This window comes from Clupea harengus, chromosome 10 (genome assembly GCF_900700415.2).
Source record: "Clupea harengus chromosome 10, Ch_v2.0.2, whole genome shotgun sequence".
Taxonomy (NCBI): Eukaryota; Metazoa; Chordata; class Actinopteri; order Clupeiformes; family Clupeidae; genus Clupea; species Clupea harengus.
In genome coordinates this window covers 13,533,737-13,557,611 of record NC_045161.1, presented here as the reverse complement: position 1 = coordinate 13,557,611, position 23,875 = coordinate 13,533,737, and the positions used below count along the sequence as shown (strand labels likewise).

At 41.5% G+C, this 23,875-nt stretch overlaps 5 protein-coding genes across 6 annotated transcripts in view; 1 reads left to right on the top strand and 4 right to left on the bottom strand.

The window, feature by feature from the left end:
- Positions 1-2,793: 2,793 nt before the first annotated feature.
- Positions 2,794-5,339, bottom strand: LOC105910752 (regulator of G-protein signaling 13-like). The gene is made up of 5 exons (XM_012839481.2): positions 5,123-5,339; positions 4,826-4,885; positions 4,385-4,449; positions 4,029-4,195; positions 2,794-3,914 (listed from the first exon to the last, which is right to left on the bottom strand). Exons 1-5 carry the CDS (start codon positions 5,197-5,199, stop codon positions 3,726-3,728), a joined length of 558 nt encoding a protein of 185 aa, XP_012694935.1. The 5' UTR covers positions 5,200-5,339; the 3' UTR covers positions 2,794-3,725.
- A 2,549-nt stretch (positions 5,340-7,888) lies between these two features.
- On the bottom strand, positions 7,889-9,589 carry si:ch211-117l17.6 (regulator of G-protein signaling 8). Its single transcript, XM_042708985.1, has 5 exons — positions 9,528-9,589; positions 9,008-9,100; positions 8,808-8,866; positions 8,538-8,704; positions 7,889-8,068 (listed from the first exon to the last, which is right to left on the bottom strand). The coding sequence occupies exons 1-5, from the start codon at positions 9,587-9,589 to the stop codon at positions 7,889-7,891; spliced, it is 561 nt and encodes a 186-aa protein (XP_042564919.1).
- A 3,023-nt stretch (positions 9,590-12,612) lies between these two features.
- LOC116222177 (platelet glycoprotein V) lies at positions 12,613-16,022 on the bottom strand. Its single transcript, XM_031575449.2, has 2 exons — positions 15,982-16,022; positions 12,613-15,633 (listed from the first exon to the last, which is right to left on the bottom strand). Exons 1-2 carry the CDS (start codon positions 16,006-16,008, stop codon positions 13,591-13,593), a joined length of 2,070 nt encoding a protein of 689 aa, XP_031431309.1. The 5' UTR covers positions 16,009-16,022; the 3' UTR covers positions 12,613-13,590.
- A 1,769-nt stretch (positions 16,023-17,791) lies between these two features.
- uts2d (urotensin 2 domain containing) lies at positions 17,792-19,733 on the bottom strand. The gene is made up of 5 exons (XM_042708803.1): positions 19,595-19,733; positions 19,203-19,307; positions 19,051-19,088; positions 18,541-18,598; positions 17,792-18,203 (listed from the first exon to the last, which is right to left on the bottom strand). Exons 1-5 carry the CDS (start codon positions 19,689-19,691, stop codon positions 18,178-18,180), a joined length of 324 nt encoding a protein of 107 aa, XP_042564737.1. The 5' UTR covers positions 19,692-19,733; the 3' UTR covers positions 17,792-18,177.
- An 863-nt stretch (positions 19,734-20,596) lies between these two features.
- The window catches only part of ccdc50a (coiled-coil domain containing 50a), a 28,449-nt gene continuing 25,170 nt past the window's right edge, over positions 20,597-23,875 (top strand). The window contains exon 1 of one of the 2 annotated variants that reach the window (XM_031575445.2): positions 20,597-20,877. In XM_031575445.2, coding sequence (XP_031431305.1) covers positions 20,829-20,877 — 49 coding nt within the window. In that variant the 5' untranslated portion in view covers positions 20,597-20,828. The remainder of the gene's footprint in view (positions 20,878-23,875) is intronic. The other variant, XM_031575448.2, reaches the window with a different exon arrangement.

Below are 23,875 nucleotides of genomic sequence, written 5' to 3'. Positions count from 1 at the left end.
GTGTTAAATCAAATAAAAAAAAGTTATGCCACGGATGCCACGGTAGACGCCTTATTTAAGTAAATAAAAAGTGATCCAATATGTTTAACAGATAAACTGAACACCATGGATACACACCTTGAGGACTTCTCATGATGCAACATCCGTTTCATGGATATAAGCAAATAGGAATGCTGTTACTCATCAAACCAGTTTGAAGTTCCTCAAATGCATACTTCAGTCCTCTATTTTAACACAACTATGCATCTAAAAATAAAACGGTGTGAATGTATGAGTGGCATTCATAATTTGTTGACAGACAGACAAGATAGACAGACCTTAGTTCTTTCATTTTGTGTGTTTACATGGTGGTAGTCATTTGTTCTCTCAGGTGATAAGATTAAGTTTTGTCGTCACAGGTCTAGACCTGAATGGACATCTGTCTTACGCTGCACATGGGGGACACAGCAGGTCTGACGGTGGAAAATGTTGCACTTTGCATAAGGTGCATGCAAATGTGGATTTGAATATACCTGATCATTGCTTCAGTGTTATGGGCGCATATTATATGTATTTTCATAAATTTCAGTAAGGAAAGAGATCCTCTACTTGATCATGCAAAATGATTTAATGTTGGCCTGTTGACGATACGGTGGAACACTTGCAAGACACCTCCAAAATGTGCTATTTGAAAAATATCTAAAAATCAATCATCTCTCTCTCTCGCTCTCTCTCTCTCTCTCTCTCTCTCAATTGCTCTCATTCGTGGTACCGCCACTAGATCAGTGATGAAGTTTTTACAGATGCCATGACTTCTGTGGAAACTATGGACACAGTTCATTTAGACCTGCAGTGAGCTTTAAACCATTTTGGGCTGCAGCATAAGCCTTAAAAGACACAGTATGAACACAATGAGGTCATTCATAACATTGCATCTTTGTGTATATATTTTCTAATGAAAACGTATAAGGCGGCTACATGCATTTAATGTTGCAACAATGAGTAAACAAAAATAATCAATTGACATATTTATAATATTTCTGATGAAACCAATGTCAGGCAATCTTAGATATCTTTATAATACATTAATTTACTATACTGCAGAAAACAGATGTTATAAATGTATAGAACATTTATATCTATAATGTATAGAAATAATAACGTATTATGGGTACCCAAGAGTGCTAACAGGGTAGTCATAGATATCACCTGTCATGTACTTTCACTCATCTTAGGAAGTTTCTCAAAGGTCTGCTGTACATTTGGACGGATGTCTACTTCAACTCTTGCGCTGACCTTTGCAAAACAGTTTTCTTCTGCTTGCACAATGGCTTCTTGTTGCCAATTCCGGAGAGCTTGTGACATACCGCTTTCCCCACTGCATTATGCTGGACAAAAGAACAAACTTTAGTTATTGTCGTCCAGTGGTCATTCAATTTGCAAAGCATGTGTTTATGAAGGTACAACAAAGAAGAAATAAAAATCTCTTTCACGTCTTCATTTTGTCCAGGTAAAGGCTTAGTTGACCTTGAACAAGACATTTATTCAAGAGAGTTGGATATGGCATTTGCTCTGTTTACCCGGGCAACCCTATTTTTACAGTGTGTATAATGCCTTTGCATCAGTTTGCCTAGACGCAAAGCCAAAGCTGTAAAAAACGTATTTCCCTGCATACAGTTGTCCTCCTTCTCCTTTTGTATCTCTTGCCATCGAGACTGTTGCGTGACGCAGTGTGGTGTGCGCACTGACCTCTCTGTTTGGTTCAAAAGCAGCACTGTATTCCTCATAGACACATGGTCTGTTATGTCCAGCTTGTGCTATGTAAACACTAGTCTGTCCTGAAGCAGATAACAACTTGACTGAGGCCAAGTTTCCACTAAGAACACTGACTCTAGTCCAGTAAGTGTGTACATGGTGCCTGGGTGGGAGGGGGGGGGGGGGGGGGGGGGGGGGGGGGGGGGGGGGCTTTCCCAGCAATGAGTCTCTGTCCTGCACAGGGACTCCTTAGTGAGCTAATAGGACATGGAGTACACTGGTTCATCTGCCAGATTCATCTCTGGCACAGGTGTTAAGTGAGACAGGGATAGACCTCCTAATTCACTTAAAGGAATTGATGTCAGTGCAGGTCACCCTTTTGGGTTGTTATTGTGTTCAGCGCAAATGCTTCTCATAGTTTTCATGATGTGTTGTTCAGACACTGATTTAAATGTGGAGACCGAACCGTGTCGTTTTAAATATGTTAGCAAAATGAAATAGGATGTGTGTACTTATGACTTCATTGCAACTGTGCTGTTATCCTGTGTTACAGACATTTCAGTAAGTAAAATGAGGATGTCAACACATATTGTGACTAATCATTCAGGACTGATAGTTATGGGAAGAAGAGATGCTCCCCACAAACCTCCAGTTAGTGTGCGTGTGTGATTTCTAAGAACTGAAACTGCAGAACAGAAACTTCAAAAATTCCCTGTTCACTTTTGTAAGAGCTTACTTTCAGAAGGAATTAAAGTTGATAGTATAATACATTGTCTTTACACTTTGCTCTAGAGAGTAAATGACCGAAAAACTGTGAGGAATGTTTCAGGTGCCCTGTCATTCCTAAGAGAGGTGGGGTGAAGTGACATTTTCCATTCCACCTCTTCAAACGACTTAGTATGTGACAAGAGAGATGTCTCAAATGTCAATTTCCTCTTTTCGAAACACAATGGAAATTTCTTAAAAGGCTCTTTGATATTAATCATGTCTCTTGTGACAAGCAGACCATGAAATCCCCTAAAAAACGCTCCCTACACTAATTTATGAATAATCCCAATGTTTCAAAATAAATTAAACTTTATTTATAATTACATTTGATACATAGAAACACAGCAAAAGTCAGCATCCAACCAGTGGCTGTGGGTAATAAATAGCACTACATTCATGTACAGGGTGGAATCTTGTCACTAAATCTTGCCACCAAATCAGCTCATCCCATTCATATTTGGTAGCAGAATTGCTTGAATAATTCCCACCTCAGTTTTAAATATTATGACACTTTAGTGTCCAATCATTAAAGTATGTGCATGTAAGCCAAAAAAGACTTCAAACTCTGACATCAGTGAAACACATTCTACTGTCACTACCTTGGATCACTCCATTAGGTCATAGTGCACCTAGTTGGGGAAGAAGAGCGACAGTGTTCATAAAATGGATATTTAAAAAAAAGTATAGAGGGTAATAATGAAGAGTCATGGTTGCAGACATGTTTCTCTCCTGATGGCTGTGACTACTCTGATTAGCTGATTACAGTAGCTGCCTGCGCTGTGGCTTCGCAAACCACCGGATGGGCTGCAGAAATGTTCCTCGTCCTTATCAGAGGCAACAGGAAACACCTCCGCGAGAAGGGACGACTCGGGCCACATGCTCCAGGCCTCCAGACTGCAGCCGCACTCTACTGCTGGGCTGGGAGCCCTCAAGTGGTTGGTTGTCCTGGACCGAAACTGTCTCAGCCACCATCCGGACCTGCTCTGGGGCTTTCCACTCCAGCATCCCCACCCCCAACCTCCCTGGCTCTGGAGGTTTTGGTGGACCATCAGGGTGGTAGTGGTGTGGATCTGTCTGTGTTTTTTTAGGGGTATTGCTCTGTCTTGTCTCTCAGCAGCAACTCTCTGGGTTTCTTGGAAACCCAATGTCCAGTTCTTTTTTTTTCTGTTGTTGTCGTTTTCTTTCGGGGGGAGGTGGGAGGGTGGGAAGAGGGGTGGTCCTCTTCAGCCTTTGACAGCATCAGCAGCAAGGTTTTCCAGTAAGGTTCTGTACATGTCCGACCTCAGGAATCTGGGGTAGGAATCCCGCTCCATCAATCCATACACTATCCTCTGAGCTTCATCAAAGCAGTGTATTGTGGGGTTCTTCACATTCCTTTTGATCTGTTCTCGGGTGTGGTAATCAATATTTATCTGAATGACAAAAAAACACATAAACACATTAAAGATCTTGTGTCATTTGTGAACTGGAGTTTAAGGTGAATGTCTGACATGGATCCAGTGACAGCATTCCTCGGCTGCAGGTACCTCTTTAGGAGACTCAGCTTTCACAAACTGCTCGTAGATTTTCTTAGCTTTTGAGGTCATCCTGAAGGAAGATTTGATTTTCTTGTACTCCTCACATGTGAGCCAGAATTCAATGTTCTCGTCGCTAAATTCCGATTTCAGATAGGTTCGGAACGTTGCTAGGCCATCTGTTGGAAACCAATGAAATGAAATTTGAAAAAAGAGGTTTGGTGTTAAGTGCTACATTAAAAACTACTGGCGTTTAAGATCTTTTATTCTGAGTGCAGTCACACAGCCTTTTTGTTTACTGCAATTGGCAGCTACTACAGCAGTAGCATGTTGTGGTACTCATGCCTTGGGGAAGAAGTTAGACTCACATTTTGAATCAAGTAGTCGCTCAAGAGACTGGGTCCATTGTTGTGTCTCCTCTAAAGTTAGCCTCCTGTTGAGAGTGGAAAAAAACTGTCTTTGATTACACAGATATAATTAGTTTAAAGGCAAATGACATTTATGTGTTAAGCTCAGAGCTGAAAAAGCACTGAGAATGTGTCTAAAAGTAAACCCAAGGTCTCGTTGGACCGAGCTATTTCTTCTACATTGCGTCCTTGTGTCCTTTGAGGTCGCCCAATTAGTTTGAGAATGTGTGCACTGTTAGAGTCCAGCTCTCACGTTTGACATGGCAAATTTGAATGAATTTTAATGCCACCATAAGATATATCCTGGACACAGTCACACATACACATATCCTCTTTGTGGTAGCATGACATCATGTCACAGGTGGAAAACTATGGCAAGAAGAAACTTATTTAGCTCCTTACGTCTCAGGGGTTGATGAGTGTGAAAACATGCACTGCAGTCGGCACATCAAGTTCTTTCCACTGTGGGATCAAATCGAGAATCATACTCAGTCTAAGAGAAGATACGTTTCCACACACATTTACAGGAATCCTGTGTTGACTAACTACATCCATCTCATCAACTCTAAAAAGAATCACACCAATGGGTCTATGCTCCTCAAGGGTATATATAGGCATATAAAGATGACACTTGAAAGTACCAGTTTCCATATTAAACAGCAAAATGAATTTAAATGAATTATTTGAAAAAATACTCACATGTTCTTGTTTCTCTTGCGGTCGTCTCTCTCCATGTTAAAAAGCGGTGTCAGTGGTTCTGTGATTAGGCTTGGCATGTTAGGGAGAGGAGGGCTTGTGCGTTTAAATCCACCAGCGCGTGGTCCTGACTGAAGTCATGCTGTGTCTGTTGTTGGTGTACAGGTCTGTCGCCTGCCTCCTGCTCCCCTTTTATATCCAGTGTCACAATAGCTAGCGGTTGGTAATGAACATCACTTACTGGTGCTTGACGAACCACAGCAAAAAGAGGAAGTCTCTCTCTCTCTCTCTCTCTCTCTCTCTCTCTCTCTCTCTCTCTGCTTTTCCTCTCTCTCTTTCTCTCTCTCTCTCATACACACTTTATCTGTTTCTGACGACAGCCACTTGTGGACACCTTGGTCTAACGCTAATGCTCACGTTGTCAGAGGGTTCACCATCTTCCTTTCATGTTTTGGAGAGTACATAAACCTTCAAGCAGCAAATAAAGAAACTAAGCTCTTTTTACAAGTTGCATTTTTTGTCTTTCACCTTTTATAAAGCTTTGGTTATGAAAGTGAAAAGATCTGCAATATTATTTCACTGTACTATTTCACAGGGCTGTATATCAACCTATACTAACCTGAAAATATCATAAAATCCATTACTTTATGTTTTTATATTTTTTGTCTTGTGCATGTGCTGTTATTACATGTGATCTTGTTGCTGTATGAGTTTTTCTCACACCTGGGCAGTCATCTCCTGTCTGTCATGCCGTGTCAGATCTGAGGCCAACCTGTTCTTTCCAAACTTGCCCAAAGATGGCCACATGCATTCAACCATTAGCAATGGACACTCATTACTTCCACATATAGACAGCTCACATTTTCAGGGGAACATCAAGAGCTGGAGACAGAAGAAAAAAAAACAGCCCTGACCAATCCCATCATTGCCCTCTCTCTCTCTCTCTCTCTCTCTCTCTCTCTCTCTCTCTCTCTCTCTCTCTCCTCTCACTCTCTCTCTCTCTCTCTCTGAGTGAGGGACCCTGAGTAATTCTGTGCTTCAGACAGAGAAGCTGAAGTTGTACTCTGTGACTTGTTCATTTCCTCCTTTGTTTGCCATGGCAACAGTTGTGGTTTAGGGAAAACACGAGTAGGCTGTGTGTGGCTGATGGCTCAGCTGGTTGACGGCACATGGTGTGGGCCGTTTGCAAGGATGGCAACCTCCGTCACCAAGTGGGATCCTGTTGCATGTGTTCCACAACACAGTTTGTACTTTGACGTTCATCCACCACACCAAACACATCAGACGCAGTTCCTTTTGCGTGCTCTCAGCTGACAATCAGCGCTGAATCAGACTGAGAATGCCTACTACCCTTTTGGTTGGGACAGAGTAAGTCTGAAGCCAGCACAGCACAGTGGGCCCTCTCAGGCTCTGTCTGTGGTGTCACCAGACTACTATGTGTTTATTATCAATCAATATATATTTATTATTATCATTTTATTATTACTATATTATTTTTTCAATAAAAAAAAAATATATAGGAATTTTGAGATTGTGGCCATGAGGGGGTCCACATTGGCGTCTTCGGTGATACAATTCATTATTGGATCATCTAGGAGGGGAGGAGATGTATGTATTGCTTTGATCTCAATGAGGAGGATAGCGGCACATCACCCCACGAGTAATCACACACTATATTTCTATGGAGAAATAGAAATATAGCCCATGACACAACTGTTATGATGGAAAAACACGCAAAAACCACACCCAGTCATCTCAAAAATGCACTTTAAACAAGCTGTTTATTTCATGCTAAACACAATAAATGACAACTCATTTGTTTTGGGCAACAAACATTTTTGCAGTCATCAAAGGGTAGCATAGAAACATTTGTTACAGCGCCCGTGAAAAATAATGCTTGTGCCATGGCTTTCCTAACAAGGAGGCACATTCAGAGAGATTATCCATGCCTTGGTGCCCTGATGACATTACATCTGTGGGTGGAATTTTAGGTCAGTCTGACATTTATTTTTAGATCCTTAAGATTGCCTTTTATAGGCTCTTCACTCACCAGAAGATGTCATTTTTACTGAACAGTGTCAAAGGTTGATGCCGCCAATTTTCCCATTTTGTGATGGTGTCGCCCCCCTTAACGCCCCTGCTTAACATCAGTTAGATGGCATCAGTCATGTGACCAAAAAGTATACAAGCCATGGAAAATTGTCATCACAAGACCTTTTTAAAAATAACCATTTGTCAATTTATTTCTGATAAAGATTTAAGGATTTGGTTTGGTAAATTAAACTTATATGGGAAATGAAACTCATTCTAAATACATAGCTAAAGGAAAGTGTGAATCTCTGAGGAGCCTGTAAAAAGAAAAGCCATAGTATATCACCAAGCCATGAGGCCTTTTGTGTAACAATGCACCTTGGTGTGTTTGCCGGAAAGTCAAGCATATGGCATAACGGAGGAGGGCCAGAGATGATAAGCAAAGGCAAATGTCACAACCATCTATAGCCAAGATCTGTGATAAGGCCCTGGCTTGCATACTGCAGACGGTTATTTTGCTTTCTGTAGCACCGTCATTTCCTCAGGTCCCCTGTGTGTCATCCACTGACTTCCTTCCTCATGCGGCCTGGTTGCTGCTGCCTAAAAACTCCGTGATGAGTTTTTGGAGTGTTACTGGGTGAATGTTACTAGCATAGATTAATTCCAGATAAGGCCCTCTGTTCTGAGACGCCCACAGGCACTGGAGCCCTGTTGCTGAGTGAATGTTACTAGCATAGGTTAATTCCAGATAAGGCCCTCTGTTCTGAGACGCCCACAGGCACTGGAGCGCAGGAACCGCGGCCAGGAGTCGCTCTCCATCAGTCTGAGCACGTGGAGCTCAGCCTCGTCGAAACACCACGGGGTGGTCTCGGCCATCGACCTTTTGACCTTGTCCCGTGTGCACTGATCAATGTTGACCTGTGGGTCAAATCCAGGGAAATCACCATGAGTGAAATTGCGTGTGTCTCATTAGACAGCCGTTAGCCAGTTTGGAAATGAAATATGTAAATATTTTAATATTTGAAATATGTTGAACAACCTATACACATTTTTAAGAACCAGCAAGAACATTTTTACATGAAATAATGATGGTGGAAGTGCCCCAAAATATTAAAACATACCACAAATACCAACATAATTACCGGTAATTTAAAACAGTATTAGTGGCATGGTGACAAGTTACTGGAAGGTAGTTATCTGGCAGCTCTTTCTTTAGTATGTGCATATGCTTCACCACGTATCACACAGCATTATCTTACATCTGTTTACATTCGTCACAAACCCACAGATTTTTATTCGGTCATTATTCAGTCATTTTCAGATGCCATGAAGTCTCTATGACGTATTCAGTGTGAAGGAAGAGCTTGGTTTCCTTTGTTTGCCTGACCTCTTTCACAGCCATTGGATGGAGGAACTCCTGGTAGATGTCAGTGGCCCTCAGGAAGCGGTGGGCCGGTGCTGTGGACTCTCTGTATTCTCTACACGCCAGCCAAAACTCAATGTTTTCCTCGCTGAACTCAGACTGGAGAAATTCCCTGAAGGCTGCAAGGTAGTCTGTAGTGAGGAAAGCGATGAGTGCATACAAGTGATGGTTAACAAAGAAAGACATAAACAGACATAAAAGTGAGTGTTTGTTTTCATTGAAGTATTCAGTCACATTTGTTCTTCAATAGCTCTCCCAGAGATGCGTTGTCCTCACTTTGACATTTGGTAGACCTGCCACATTAAAAGAAATCACATAAATAATAGGAAATGGGAAGTTTGTTTCAACTCTGCGGTTGAGAACTGTACAGTTCTGAACTGTATATGACAGGAGAACACAGAAGTATTGTTCCTGTTGGCTTCTTTGTAACTCACCTGTCGACACGCAAGGAGTTTTCTGTAATTTTACGCACCAGGATGCACTTAATATTGTTTTTCTGCCCCTTTCTTCTCAGCAGAACATTAAACCTGTGACGGTCAACAGTGAAAGGTCAGTCCATTTTCTGATTAAACCTCACACAGCGTGATTTTAGGGACTTACCCTGTATTGGAAGTTTTCTAGGTGCCCAGAGGAGCTATTATGTAATACTGGTTTAACCACTGGCGATACACAAATGGACATTTAAAGCTGAGTTGAGGTCTATGCAGTATAACAGAACAAATTGTCATTTGACTAGCTAACTGAAGATCATTTTCCCTCTCTCATTCTGTCTTTGTTGCTCTTGTTTCCCTACACATAACATTAAAGAGAGAACATGATCTATTCACAGTGTACAACAAAATTCCGTTTAATCTGCCTAGCTTTCTATCCCCATTCTTGTCCTGTAATGTCAATCCCTGTTCCACTCAAAATCTTTACTCTCACATTGTTCTCCCCCCAAAACAACAATCTTACTTTCTTGTCTTCCATCCACTGGGGATGAGGTCGTTGAATTTGTAGCTTAGGCATTTTGGCATAGCTGTTTTGTGTCAGCCTGGTCAGCTCTGAATGATTTCTGTGTATTGCACTACATTTCTAGTGTGCAGTATTTAACTGCTCGGTTAGAGTGAGGCTCTGACGTTCGAGGCATGTTCCTGCAGGTTTATGGATGCCAATGGGACCAGTCCATCGCAACCAGGCGTATTATGAATGATTCATTGCAGATACATTTGCTGGCTTGTTTTGATATTTGTATAATCCAAGGCTTCAAGACTCAAGATCCAAATACTTTGCCATTTGCTTAGGTACAGGGTGAACAAGGGCATTGGAACTCTTGTGTGGATCTCTCAGTTACGTATGCATGCAAAAACAACAAAAGAATAATAATGAAAGACTCACATACACAAAAGTAAATAGTATAATAGACAGGGTATTTCATTCCAGCCTGAATGTCTTTCACAAGTAGTCTGACAGCCGCTGGGAAGAAACTGTTGTGGAAGCTCTTCCAGTTTGTTCTGATCCTGTCTGGTCGGCATCTTAGCTGGTGTCTGGATTGCCTCCACCTAAGCAGAGAGTGTCCACGGATCTCTGAGAAAGGCCTGCAGTTTGTCCCTGCAGCGGGGGGTGGGGGGTGTGGGGTACACAGGGGGTAGCTGTGTTCCTATGATCCTCTCTGAAGATGTAATAGTCCTCTGGAGAACCCCCCTCTCCCATAGTGTGGCGCTACTGTACCACACAGTGATACCTGTAGTAAGGACACTCGCCACAATCCATTTAAAGTATAATGTGCTTTTAGGGTTAGTTAGTCAAAGCAGTCATTGTCAAAGTCAAAAGTAATATACTCATGTAAAGAGAGAATGTCGTGAAAAGACAATATTTTGGGGTGGAAAATTCAGTACAATCACTCAAGTCAGTCCACCAACTCATGGAAGTACAGAAATACGTACACCATTTTTTCTGGAGGAGGGTTTAAGACAGGGCGTAAAATCTTTAAGTACACTTCAGTTATGTCTTTAAGTAAACTATCATGTGTTGAAATACCACTAAAGCACATCTGACACTTCGCTTCTCTGTTTCTTCTTGGAGAACATTCCTTCCCTTTTCCAACGAAGTGAACAGGGTCAATAATTGCTCAGACAGTTGTTTAGTCATTGGATAACGCAAGAGACTGGCAAACACTTTTCTTTGTTAGTTTCTGTGTGACTTATTTCACCATATGCTCAGAAGTATGCAAGTATCAAATGTATCAAAAAGAACATATCTGTTGAACAATGGCAGCTATGTCTTGATTTCCACGAGCAGGATGGCATGTCAGATGGAATTTTATTTGTGATGAGTGTGCAAGACCCAGGTGAATTATAACCTTACGCACGTTGAGTCATAACAAGGAGCGGCAGGTGTGGCAGTTTCATAGAGTTCTATCAACAAACTCAGCACAAGTTCCTCTCTTGTGTCTCTGGAACTGAGGGGAATAAGTAAATAGAGCTCAAATTTCTGCTATGTCCATATTGCTTTAGTCACAGCAGATATGAAGTTAGTGCTTGTGCTGTAATTGCTGAGGTGCTGTTTTTGGAGTTTTGGATTAAAAATAATACCTACTTGTCGGTTTGGCCACACAGTGGGGGTGTTGTGACAGGGGAGGCAAAGCAGGAAGCAGGCCCCAGAGGACAGCTGGTAACCAAAGCGACGACAATTCTGTGAGAGCACCCTTGAAATCTATGATTTTGTGCAGGAGACAACAATGAAATCCCCTACGGGGCGCTCTTACCGTTAGCTTGCTAGGTGCTTCATAATTAGGCAAAAGAGCAGCCACACAGTGAAACAGATCTCCCTGTCAAACTACTTGAAATGAAAGCGCAGGCAAAAAGAAAAGAAGAAAAACAAAGCAGTGGTCAGTCAGAATATGTTACATTGACTGAACTAGGTATGGCAACGGATTAATTTGTCCCTGCAGATAAATGGTGTGGTGAGATAGCCCAGAAGAATGGAGGCAGACACAGAGATCTCAGGTTTAAAGGCAAGTCCCGTGCCTCATACACCATGTTACCCCCACAAATGCCACTCAATTAGTGCAACTCCCATCCCCCATACACCACACGGCCTCGGTAGTGCCACACACAAAGCATTATGAGTGGTTGGCTGTAACCACACAAAAGTTCCTAGAATGACTGAGAGATGACGATCAGGCACGGTTGCCGCCAGCACCCCCATACGCCCTGTTAATGGCACAGGCCTGTGGAACAGTGGAAGGCAGGAAAACAATCCGACAAAGTCCCTGTGGTGTTGGGGAGATGATTAGGACTAGTCATCCCCAGCACCACCACAAGCCTGGCAATCATCAGGAAACATTGGGGGGCAAGAGGACACAGTTCCATCTCTGAAACGTTTGTGCTGGAAAAGTGATGGCAAGATGGAGGCACTTCCACTGACAGCGGTGGTACCGAGGACTCTCAGGCGAGTGGCAGCGACATGGGGACCCCAAGCTTGTGGCAGCGGCACAGAGAGCCCCCAAGTCGGCAGCAAAGAGGCAGAAGGCCCTCAGGCTGTCAGTGGCAATGCCGCAGTCCCACTGGCAGGCTGCAAAGAGGCAGAAGAACCCCAGGCTGTCAGTGACAATGCAGAAGACCCTCGGGCTGTCTCCAACGATGACATGGAAATCTGGTGGCAACGCGCTTCACTAACCACTATCTAGTGACGCAAAGGTTCAAACGTCAAGAAATTTGACACGCTACCACACTCTTTGGAAATTGTGTCCATGGGGAGCTCTGTAAGTGACACATTTCAATATCTCCATATCTCAATATACAATGTAATTGCATTTTTTTTTAAATAGCAGATTGGATATGTTGTTGATGGTATAATTATGCAGATTATGTCTCTATAATCTTTTATCATGCCTGGCAATCAAACTGAAAATAAAAAACAAAACTCATAATATTTTGGACAAATCAAATGAATGTGATTTCAATAACGCTATGATACATTAAGCAGCCTGCCTCATTTGCTTGGTTGTGAAGGGTCAGACTTGGTCAGTAGCAAGGCATATAAGATATCCACACACGTTTTTTTATTTTTACTTTTGATTTATTTCTCGCAGTTCCTTCACTTTCCATCTCTTGCTCTGCTCATGATGTATACATGCACAAACATGCCAGGCCCTAGAAGTCCCTTGAAACGTTCCTGCACACAAGTGGAAAACACATGAGACCTCATATCTCAGGATATAGTAGGGGATAATGACTGTGTAAATCCATTAATGAGTCCATTAATTCTTTTTTTTTTCATTTAATTTCAATTATGTTCCAATAGTTAGTAATATTATTACAGGTCATTGTATTGACAAAAGATGATATTTCAATGTCTGTTCTCTCTGTTTGAGAGTGCAGTCCCTCACCACCAGGTGGCAACACTGACTATTTTGTCTGTACTATATCTATGGCTTTAATTAGAAGGAAAGTTTGTAAAGCAGTTAGTACATTCTGAAAAATACTGGAATGAGTTAGTTATTTCACTGCATTGAATTATGTCTTTTAGAGTACAAAACACATTTAGCATTTTTTATTCTTACATCAATAATACACAACAATCAATTAATTCAGGTTTTTGTTGCTTACAAATATATTTACAAATACATTGAGAAATATGTATTGTAAAATCAGTGAGCAGTAAACCTATATAATAAGTTTGAATATGGTTATGTAAATACATCCTGTGCTAAATGTAGAAGAAACTAACCATTACATTATTATAAAATAAATGTGACAAGACAGCATCATTTTAAAGTTGGCATTTGCAGCATCAGGCACTACAGACTTCTGGCACAAAACAACTCTGGCCATTCTAGCAATTACATTGGGGAAATTCATTTAGGATGTAAATTTAGATTGTGATCTAATCCTTACTGTTATGATGCACCCTATCCAAATTCTGAAAATACCCCAAAATAATCAAGCATCTTAACACCAAAATAAGCACAAACACAGAAAAAAAGGTCCTGAAAGACACAGAAAAACAAACACTGATAAAGCTATGGTCTGATTTAAAGCATCTGTTCTCTTCTTTTCTTCCCCCTTAACATTGGAATCTTGCATCCACTGTCTGATGCCAGACTACACATCACCTGGGTCAGTCGGTAGAAGGTGTACACACTGGCCACGATCAATGCCACACCCACCACCAGCATGATGACATGGATAGTCATCAGGAAGTCACTGTAGGCTCCGCTGGGCGGGACCGTCCACAGGTACACCCATCCCCGGTGCCGGTTATTGTGGACAATGTCAGGTCCGTTTTCAATGACCACCTGGTGGCCTTTCATGTCTGAGATGGTCGGTGTGTATGTCAGGAGAGCTCCATTCTCTTCGGAGGCATGGATGAGATGAACTGAGTTTGTTACTAGTATTGGCATATCAAGCAGAGTGGCAGTTGAGGGGGTTGTAGGAGCGATAGTTGAATGCTCTGAAGTCAACCTGGGAAGAAGCTTTGATGGAGCAGCAGATGTGGATGCCCTATGAACAGATGCTGGGGCTGGTGTTGGTATAGTTGTGGTGGTCTCTGTCTTTTGCTCCATCACTGTGGTTAGTGGGACCACTGTGGTTAGGGGGACCACTGTGGTTAGGGGGACCACTGTGGTCATCACTTTCGTAGTTGGTTCACATAAAAGATAACCTTGACTCAGGGACCCCAGAGTGACATTCTGCAAGTGGAGAGGTTCCTGGCATCTTACTGGTTCTTTGTCACTGACCAGACTGGGGTTATTTCTAATCCATGTTGAGAAACCCATGATACTACATGAACAGTTCCATGGGTTGTCAGCGAGTGTAATGTTTTTGAGAGTGTGTGTAAAATTTGAAATGGCAAACACATCTCCAGGTAGAGTCTGGAGCTGGTTTTTGTGCAACTCAATCACCTCAATGTTTTCCAATTCATGAAAGATTCCTTCAGGGAGAGACAGGAGATTATTGTTGTTTAGTAGAAGTGTTTTAAGGTTAGGGAGATGACTGAACTGTTGGGGATGCAAGCTCTTTAGTTGATTTAACTTCAAAGACAGCTTTATGAGATTGGGATTACAGCAGAAGAGGTTCTCAGGTAAGGAGTTCAACTTGTCATTCAAATGGAGATTAAGGCGTAATAGCCCAGTCATGTTGGCAAACAGGTTCCATGGGACGGTGGTGAGTGATGTACTATACAAGTACAATTCCTTAAGATTTGTCATGATGCCAACCAATCGTTCTGGTAGGAAATCCAAGGGGTTATTGTACAGCGTTAACTTCTGCATGTGAGGCAGGTGGTACAGGCTCTCCTCTGGAAGGGTCTGAAGCTGATTTCCAGACAAAGTCAATGTCTGCAGGTATGCCATATGCCAGAAGAGCTGAGGGGGGATACTACTGATTTCATTGTTGTGGAGCTTGAGCTCCAGGAGGTTATTGAGGTAATCAAAGGCACCGGGGTGGAGCGACTCCAACTGGTTATTGTATAGGATTAGAAACTGGAGGTATGGGAGGGCATGAAACAAGTTGGGAGGCAACTGTGTGAGTGAGTTCCTCCCAAGGTTTAAGAAGCGCAGCCTGTGGAGGTTCTGGAACACGTTGTTATCCAGCTGTGAGATTCTATTCATACTCAAGTCCAGCTCGGTCAGGTTCCCAAGGCCTTTGAAAAGTTCAGGTGAAACTGACGTGATCTGATTTCCATCCAAGTGCAGTTGCTCAAGATTAGTTAGGCTCTGGAACACCCCGGGTGGTAAGCTCGAGAGACGGTTAGATGATAGCTTGACAGACACAAGCTGTGGAGCCACGTTAAAGGCCTCTGGCTGTATGGTGTCCAGAATGCTGTGAGCGATGCTCAGACGGAGGAGAAGAATGAGAGGCTGAAGGACTTGATTATTAAGGACCTTGATATTTGTTTCCTGCAGTATTAGCAGGTAAGTATGGACTGACAAAGGCTTGGGTATATCCATTATATTCCCTCTGCATTCAACTGCCCCTTCTTTATTACACGAACAACTTGTGGGGCATGGGTTACAGCACACAGAGTGAAGTCCCAACGTGAATAGCACAACAACCATAAAACGCATGATGCAAATCTGGAGAGCAGAGGACAAAAAGTGAATATGTTTTTCCATTTATGGGATCTAACAGGAGAAATTGCAAAACTCTTTTAGCTGGATGCCTTTTGGCAGAAAAAAGAGTAATTTAAATGAACCAGTTCCTTCATCAAATTTAACTAAGTAAGGACTAATTTAGCTAATTTTAGGATTTAACCAATGCTATAATAGCATTGGTTTAATGCCTGACTATCATAATGTGCCTTACAGCAATGCATATAAATATAGATTTATCTATGGAATTACATCATAATCATTATTTTGTCATAGCTAGCCAACATATAATTGTGAAGTTGTCACAGCTAACATTAGCATGATTGTACTCACCTTCTCAGCATCGCACACCAGAAACATTTACTGGGTGAGGTAGTTGCCATTTGGTTTTGTATGAGAGGCTTCGGGAAGATGATGTGTAACTCCCATGCTTATCTGCAGTTTATTGAACTTCCCAACTTTAACCACATGCATGCCTGCATCCGCTCTGATGGACAGCATGACTAGTGAGTTATGGACGTCAACCAACTGTCCAACTGGGGGACCAGCCCAGGAAGAAAATTATAATTATGCGTGCCTCTGAGTTACTCGTCTGTCTTTTATTCTCACTTTCTTGTGTATTTACATGTACTGTGACGATAATCCAAGAAAATTCTGGATCATTAGATGATCTCCCTGACAGGCACTGAACTGTATCACTAGTTTCTATTATGAAACGGATGTCACTGTCATTACTCCCATCACTCCTGGAAGAAAGACTGTTCATGCAAGATAGCGTACTGACTCCACAATGCCAAAACCACAGGCCCACTCAGCTCAAAACACTACATGGAAAGTACCTCTAAGCACTTCAAAGCCATTGGTAAACAGTATTCTATTATGGAAATAGACAAATACATTTGAAGGAGTTCTGTGTATAGCGTAATTAAAGATTAAACATTATTAATTTAAGATAGGGTAGATGATTCTGGAGAAACCAGCAAGAGTAAGTTAGATTTTGAAAGTATTCAATTAAAAAAATCCCAGACCCATCCTAAGCCAGCCACTCCTCCAAAACACATGAACGTACACTGCCTGATTAGCCTGTCCACGAGAGAGAGAGGGAGGTTCAGAGTTGTGAAGAGCGAAGCGAATCATTGTCAGTGCTAATCATATCCAACTACCTCATGTCTCATTCTCACAACTACAAAAACACACAAATACTGTAAGTGTACAAGTGTAAGTACATAGTCAACTAGCATTAGAATTGAGCTAAAACAAAAGCTACATAAGTAGCTAGCTACGTTGTGCCATAGAGTTTGTGTTTGTTAAATATGGAGGCCTTTCCGTATGAAGCCTTTGTACCTTTTCCTTGCTTTGTTTAACAGTAGGCTATAGGCTGTTGTAGGTATAGGTGGAACTGGAAATGTTGGCTGCACTTTCTCTGCTATTCTTGTGCAACTAGCTCGCAAACTTTTACAGCTATATGTCTGCCTAGCCTTGTGGAAGACTCCAGTCACTTTGTAATAAGTGCACAGGCAGAGTGTGCGCAGGCAGGTTGGCCATCCAATAATTTCATTCAGGTCAAATTAAATGATTGGACAGACTTTTTACAACCCTGCAGCTGCCAAGTTGTAATTTTTTTTTGTCAGAGCATTTAATTTAACCTTTACTATCTGAATATAAAAAGGATTTTCAAGAAATGTAAAAAATGCTTCTGAAAATAAATCGCCTACCCTGCCTTAAAGATTATAAACAAAACATGGGAGTTTATATAGAACATGCTTCCCTGATTTCATACGTTTTCAAATAAGAGATACACTAAGATTTTCATCATAATACTGTTGTTTGAACTTGTTTTTTGAGCCCTGAGTGAAAGTGCAGGTTCCAGTTTTGTATAACCACAAGAGGGAGACATTCCAATAAAGTTCAGTGCAAGGAATTGCAATGTACATACTTGAGATACTGTGTCTTCAAGGAAAGGTTTGCCTGAGTAGAATGCAAATGGTTCATCACCTACTAAATTATGTCAGGTGTATAGGTGTAAAACAAAAACAAAAAACAACAAAAAGGAATTCTCAGAGTAAGGGCCATATCATGGTCCACCAACCAATGTCAATCATTCAGCATATAATACCATACAATTTTAAATATTTCTCATGTTTTTTTATTGAAGCAACAACAAATATATGCTACTTGATGAAATGAAAGTGAATGATGAACACATAGATGAATAATAACTTCTGACAAATAGCTGTTACTACTCATCAGTTATGAGGTTTGAAGCAAAGTTACATGTTTGTTTACTTTCTCCAGGCATTTCCTATAGGATCCATGTAATCTGGATGGATACATCAGATGTAAAATGTGTTTTAACTTTTTTTAACTGTATGTGGATCATGATTGCACTGTTTTTGTGAAGGGAAATCAACTAAGATTACTCTATGTATCTATTTATGATTTCCCGAGCAGATCCACTTTTCCATGTTTTGTTTAAAGCCATATCTCCAGTGTCTTGTCATGCTGTCCATCTGTCTTCTGACTTAGTGATCACACACAGTACTTCCAGAAGCAGGCTAAAAGAAAAGTAGGAAAGTGATTGTATTATTTTCTATTATCCATTTTGAACACAAACATCTACATAAAAGCAAACAGAAAAAAAAAATTGTCTCAACACAACACACACGTGCACACACACTCACACACACTTACACTCACACACACATACGCACACACACACACACACACACACACACACACACACACACACACACACACACACACACACACACACACACACACACACACACACACGTGCACATGCACACACACACACACACACACACACACGCACACGCACACGCACACACACACACACACACACACACACACACACACACACACAGCACTCACCTTCTCCTCTTTTGCTATGTTCTTTTCCATCAGCCTTGGAGATAATCTGCCCCTGCAGCTGTGAGTCACGTTTCAGAAAATCACAGAATTTAAACCCAGCTACAGGTGAATCGTGTCAATATATAGACCTTGAGTCAGCATAACAAGAGCCTGTGACTTAAGCTCTCTGCTTAATATATTGTCTGTCTCCCTCCAAGATGTGCAAGATTGTTGAGGCTATTAGCCTTTAAGGCCATGATGTTTTTAGTCAGGAAGCATAGTTAAGGAGACTGTATCCTACATCATTTGAAGGCTTAGCCTTCATCGTTCATTGCACAACAGCATTCAGTGGTCATTGCACATCTTTCAAACAAGAAAGCATAAAGTACTTATACTGATGAGATGATACTTTACAGTAATGGAAACCAAAAACTATCAATCAATTCACAAAAACTCAATTTCATTTGATAGTGTCTTCAGGAATTTCATATTTAATCCAAACATTTCTTGTGAGAAAATGAATGTAGTCACCTCCTCCAGGTCCTCCCCCTTGCTTGACAGTTCAAATTCTGTAGGAATATGTATAAGGTATAATCATGTACCAATCAGAATGTTGTAATATTTGCATTCATGATCCATGAATAGTTCCTAGACCTTATAGCTAAGGTGTAATGCAATCTTACCCAAAGCGTCATTTCTTTCAATTGACTCCAAGCTTTTACGCAGTAGTAATGCTAGGATTTTATTCTGGATGTCTGCGTTGCCTTTGTGGCGTAAAATCTGGTTTCCTAGATAACAAATGAGAGAATCAGAGGCAGACATCATAAATGTCATAATCATAAAAAGCATTTTCCCATGGTTTAACCCAAAAGATGATGTTTTGCTCCTCTCATTAATATACTGTTTCTCTTGCAAGGTTGCCAATTTGCTTGCTTCAGGTTACTCCAATAAGCATGATTCAGGAGCTTTGATCAATAGAAGCACGGTATTGAATTAAAGTGACATGTTTAAACTAGTTGAAAAAGCCTGTTCCATTTTGATGGCCTCATGAAGATAAAAATTTGCTCATACTTACCAGGGGTCAAAATGCTTGCCTGAACGTCCAACACTCCGTGCAGAGGTAATATGAGCAGGACACCAAGGAAGAGGTTTATGGAGATAACCCTGTCCATTACACCAACTAGACTTCCAGACGGAGTACCCACCTAATTCCAGGCTCTGTTTTGCTACAGGAACATCCTCAACTGTTTCTTTTTATCAAATGGGAAGGGGGAGGAGTCATTCCTTTCGATCAATAGCTCACCAGTGTTGTAAAACTGGCCCATCTTCACTCACGAGGGACCATTCCACTCCCTGACAGAACTATGATGATCTCTGACTTGACTCTAAGACAGAATATCGTATCTGTCTGTCATTCTTGGAGTTGTAAATTCAATTAAGTGCAGGCATAAACAGAGGATGCCTTTACTAGCTGTGTCTATTAAAGTGTCCCTGGCATGATACTCCATATATTTTATTTTAATTAGCTAAAGGTGAAGTTGGAGGCACTCAGGACGTGGGGAATAGAATTGTCCCCTCTGCCATAAATGCAAAGACCGCAGTTGAAGGGCATGCTTTGTTGTCAGGAAATAATGTGCCCCATTGTCAGTTGTGAGACTGCTGCGGTCAGGTTGTTTTAGCTAAATTAGATATCTGCCATTCAATTTGTCTCAACATGACGTGATTTATTCCTGTTCTGAGAAATGAGGCAGTGACAGTAGGAGTCTGTTGTAGAAGGCTGGAATTTAGGGGCAGTGGCATAGGTATTCTGTGGCCTATAGGCTATATTATTAAATCACTGGGTTATACATTATTCCATGAAGCCCTTTCACACCATTCTGAGTTGATGCTTTAAACTCTTCTGTTCATCTACATGGTTTTGATTTACAACAGATCAGATCAGCATCCTGTATACTTGTTTACTTTGTACCTGCAACGACGACTGACTCACCACGCGTTTCTAAAAAAATAGCCAAATTGACCCACATTACTATCCGTAGCCTAGTGACTTTTTTCCGCCCTGCTTGTAGTCACAGTCCTCACGTGAATTGATAGCCTATACACACAGCTGCTGGGGAGGGAAGGAGGCGTTCTAAGTGCATCAGGCTGTCAGCGTCGCACTCTGGTCACTGAAACTAATCAGAAGGACACTTTTACGCCACCCATCAATCGGTTTACTGACTGAATAAATAATCCATCTGTCTCCTGTAACCTTGGCGGAAGTTGTGGAAACATAATTGGACGTATACGTTTGAAATATTGCCGACAACATGGCTGATTTTAGTATCGATCAGGAAAACCTGCCTGGAGTAAAAGAGGGTAAGTTTGTGCTCATGCAGCCTGCTAGCTAGGGAGTATTCCTGTCGATGGGGAATTTAATAGCATTTTTGAATAGTTTGTATCCAAGGTGACAGCAATGATTTATTTGCAGCGGATCTGTTTTCATCAAATGACACGTTCATGCCACAATGATCTAGACTAACCTGAGATTAAATCTTCCGAAAATGAACGTTATTTTGATATAATGAACACAAACCATAAGGTTGCTGTGGGTGTAGCCAAATGCGTGTTCAGTGATTTGGTGAACACCAAATTATCTAGCCTGAATAAAATCCATCAGCGTAGCATGATGTGCTTTGAACATTGGGTATTTTCCTTGAGAAGCTGACTGAATGAATGTTAGCTATCACTTGTCCGGAACCTCGTGATAGCTTGCTATCTATTGATGGGTTAATATTGTTTTCTGTATTAACCAATTGATTGCTGCATATGATTGTGCCAGATTTTGGAAATCACGATGCTGATCATATTTGACATTAGAGTCAACTGGTTATAATAGCTAGCATCAGCATTAGCTTTTAAGCCAGCTTGCTAGGTGTAGCTAATATTTATGTTCGCTTTGAGGTTTGGATTTGGCAGAAAGGGTTCTTCCTCAGCGATACTCGAAGAAGGATATTAAATCAGATTGTAGAGAAACGTTAAATTCCATTCACAATTTTAGACCTTTGGCGAACCACAAAAAGTACTAATGTTACGACGCTAATGTTAAGTGTAAGGTTATCTAAATATTGGTTTTGTTTTTAAACCTAACGTTAGTGGTGCTTAATGACATCATTGTATGTGGTAGCCATAGGTCAGTTATGAGAGCAACTAGCTAGCATGTCTCGCCGTATGAATTTCGTGTGAGGCGAGACCTGCTCAGGCATCAGTTGGCACGAATCAAAACATTTGCATAGTTTCACCCGCATTCATATGTAAAATGGTGCCTGAAGTGTGATTGAAAATAAATGGTTAAAGTGTTCTTTGTGTCAGAGTGCTGAGCGTGAAGACATTTCAATCCAGCTGTTTTATATGATCTCCACTGCCACCTTTCCCCCCGTCATTAATGGAATGTGGATAGACACATACTCCCACCTGTACATTCATTTGTTTCCATTGTACCTTTCGATATCATGTTCACTGGACAAAATGACACAGATTGTATCTCATGAAACAGAACAGTTGCCCTCAATCCATATAATGTCAGTGTGGATTATGCTGTGAAAAGCATCATGCCTGGGGCTCATGTTTGCTTTGCAGCAGGCCAAGGCCTCTCCCACGTTCTAGCAGACTGCTCAAAATGCATTTTGATCCCAATGGTCTCTCTTTTCCCAAGCTCACTATTTCCTCTGGGTGCAGTTGCCCCAGAGTGTTTTGCTTGCTAACACAGGTTAAGTGTGACTGTCTCCGGTGAATGGCTGTAGGAAGTTTTTTTTTTTCTTCATGGTCTGGCCTCAAAAGAAAAAGGAAATAACTTTTAGAAAGACTTCAAGCCCATCATCTTTCACCTCTCATGTCCCCCCTTTCCTAGGAAGGTGATGGACATCATCTTTTTAGTGAAGTTCTAGCTCAGCCTAAGATTACTTTTTTTTACATCTAAGGAAATTGGGTGAAACTGAAAGTCATATTCTATTTCTCATAGAGAGTCTAGGTCCACCAGCATACAGTGATATGACCTGTAATTGCTACTTCAGAATTGTATCTGAACATGCCCATTTCTGGCCTGTAGCCTCTTCATGCATCCACTTGAATTTCAGCAATATAAAATCAAATTTGCGATGGCTTACAATTTTAAGGGGTCAGTAGAATAAATATTGACCAATGTAGTCGGCTTGTTTTGTTTGTGTGAACTTTACTAGTTTAGAGAAAACACTGGTAGACTGTGCTTAAAGAAGAGTGCCATATGGTGAGATGTGGTTAGTAGGCTTAAGCCATATCTCTGTAGTTTGTGTGTCTGTCCACAGCAGGCATGTATTGGCCAGCCTAATTTCCTTAGCACCTGTTTGACCTCAGCACCAATCCATTCCTTTTTTGTTAGTCTGCCACTCTGGTGAGAGGCCATGGAATGTGCCACAGATTTTATTTTGGAACCTTAAAGTTGAATCTGTTTTCACTCAAGCAGCAGCCTGATTTTCAGTTGTATTATGCAAGAGGGGCCAAAAGTGATTACATTTGTATTTGTTTTCAAAATGTTCAGAGCTTTTGCAGAGTGTGTCGGCCAGTGCGCCTAATTTGTCTACAGATGGATGTGTTGCTTACCACAGATCCACACAGAGGCTGCTCTGACCCAACCAGGTACCCTATGTCAAATTAGGCAGATTTTTGCCGTAATATTGGCATTTCTTCTTGGCTTTCCAAATGTCTATAAATTAGTTTCCAGCATATTGTCATAAGCTCCAAAATGTTTAATCACATATCTAAAGCCTAATCGTGGCTTACCGTTATCTGCCTCTCTTGGCACAGCAAGAGGCGAGATGACCTCTGTGGAGCCATGAACAGTTGGCTAACTCTGTTGGTTAGCCTAGAGATTGACACCCTCTGAAACAGACTGGGTGATTCAAGGCCCGTGTGTCCCTGCCGGAGGAAACAGATGTCTCAGTGGGCGGTCACAGGGGAACAGAAAGCTGCATTCACAAACGGCCTGCCCGGCGTGTTAGGCAAACAAACCGGCCCCACGAACTATGATTGTGTGTGTGTGTGTGTGTGTGTGTGTGAGCAAGAGAGGATGGGTTACCCTGTATGAGAAATGCAGGTACAGTGGTTAACATATTTTCGGAAGTAGTGCAGTCTCTGTTATCTTGCGTCTAGTCCCTTGACTGTGGGCTCTACAAGTAATGCCCCCCTTATCAACGTCAACACTAATTTTGGAATAAACAGGTTGCTTTAGCCACTGCTTCTCAATAAGCTGATTATAGGGTTGCATGTCTCTGTTGGTGATCAGTGACTGCCCTTTAATGTGAACCAGCATATAGGAGATTAAGAGCAAACAAAGACACCG

Coding starts and splice junctions, on each gene's coding strand:
- LOC116222177 (XM_031575449.2), bottom strand. CDS start 16,008: ATGTTTCTGGTGTGCGATGCTGAGAAG. Junction 15,634..15,981: donor TGGTGTGCGATGCTGAGAAG/GTGAGTACAATC, acceptor TCTGCTCTCCAG/ATTTGCATCATGCGTTTTAT.
- uts2d (XM_042708803.1), bottom strand. CDS start 19,691: ATGGACAGGGTTATCTCCATAAACCTCTTCCTTGGTGTCCTGCTCATA. Junction 19,308..19,594: donor GGCAAGCATTTTGACCCCTG/GTAAGTATGAGC, acceptor TTTGTTATCTAG/GAAACCAGATTTTACGCCAC. Junction 19,089..19,202: donor TGAAAGAAATGACGCTTTGG/GTAAGATTGCAT, acceptor ATATTCCTACAG/AATTTGAACTGTCAAGCAAG.
- LOC105910752 (XM_012839481.2), bottom strand. CDS start 5,199: ATGCCAAGCCTAATCACAGAACCACTGACACCGCTTTTTAACATGGAG. Junction 4,886..5,122: donor CGCAAGAGAAACAAGAACAT/GTGAGTATTTTT, acceptor TTGATCCCACAG/TGGAAAGAACTTGATGTGCC. Junction 3,915..4,028: donor AAGCTGAGTCTCCTAAAGAG/GTACCTGCAGCC, acceptor TTTGTCATTCAG/ATAAATATTGATTACCACAC.
- si:ch211-117l17.6 (XM_042708985.1), bottom strand. CDS start 9,589: ATGCCAAAATGCCTAAGCTACAAATTCAACGACCTCATCCCCAGTGGA. Junction 8,705..8,807: donor AGAGCTATTGAAGAACAAAT/GTGACTGAATAC, acceptor TCCTCACTACAG/ACTACCTTGCAGCCTTCAGG. Junction 8,069..8,537: donor ATCCAATGGCTGTGAAAGAG/GTCAGGCAAACA, acceptor TTTGACCCACAG/GTCAACATTGATCAGTGCAC.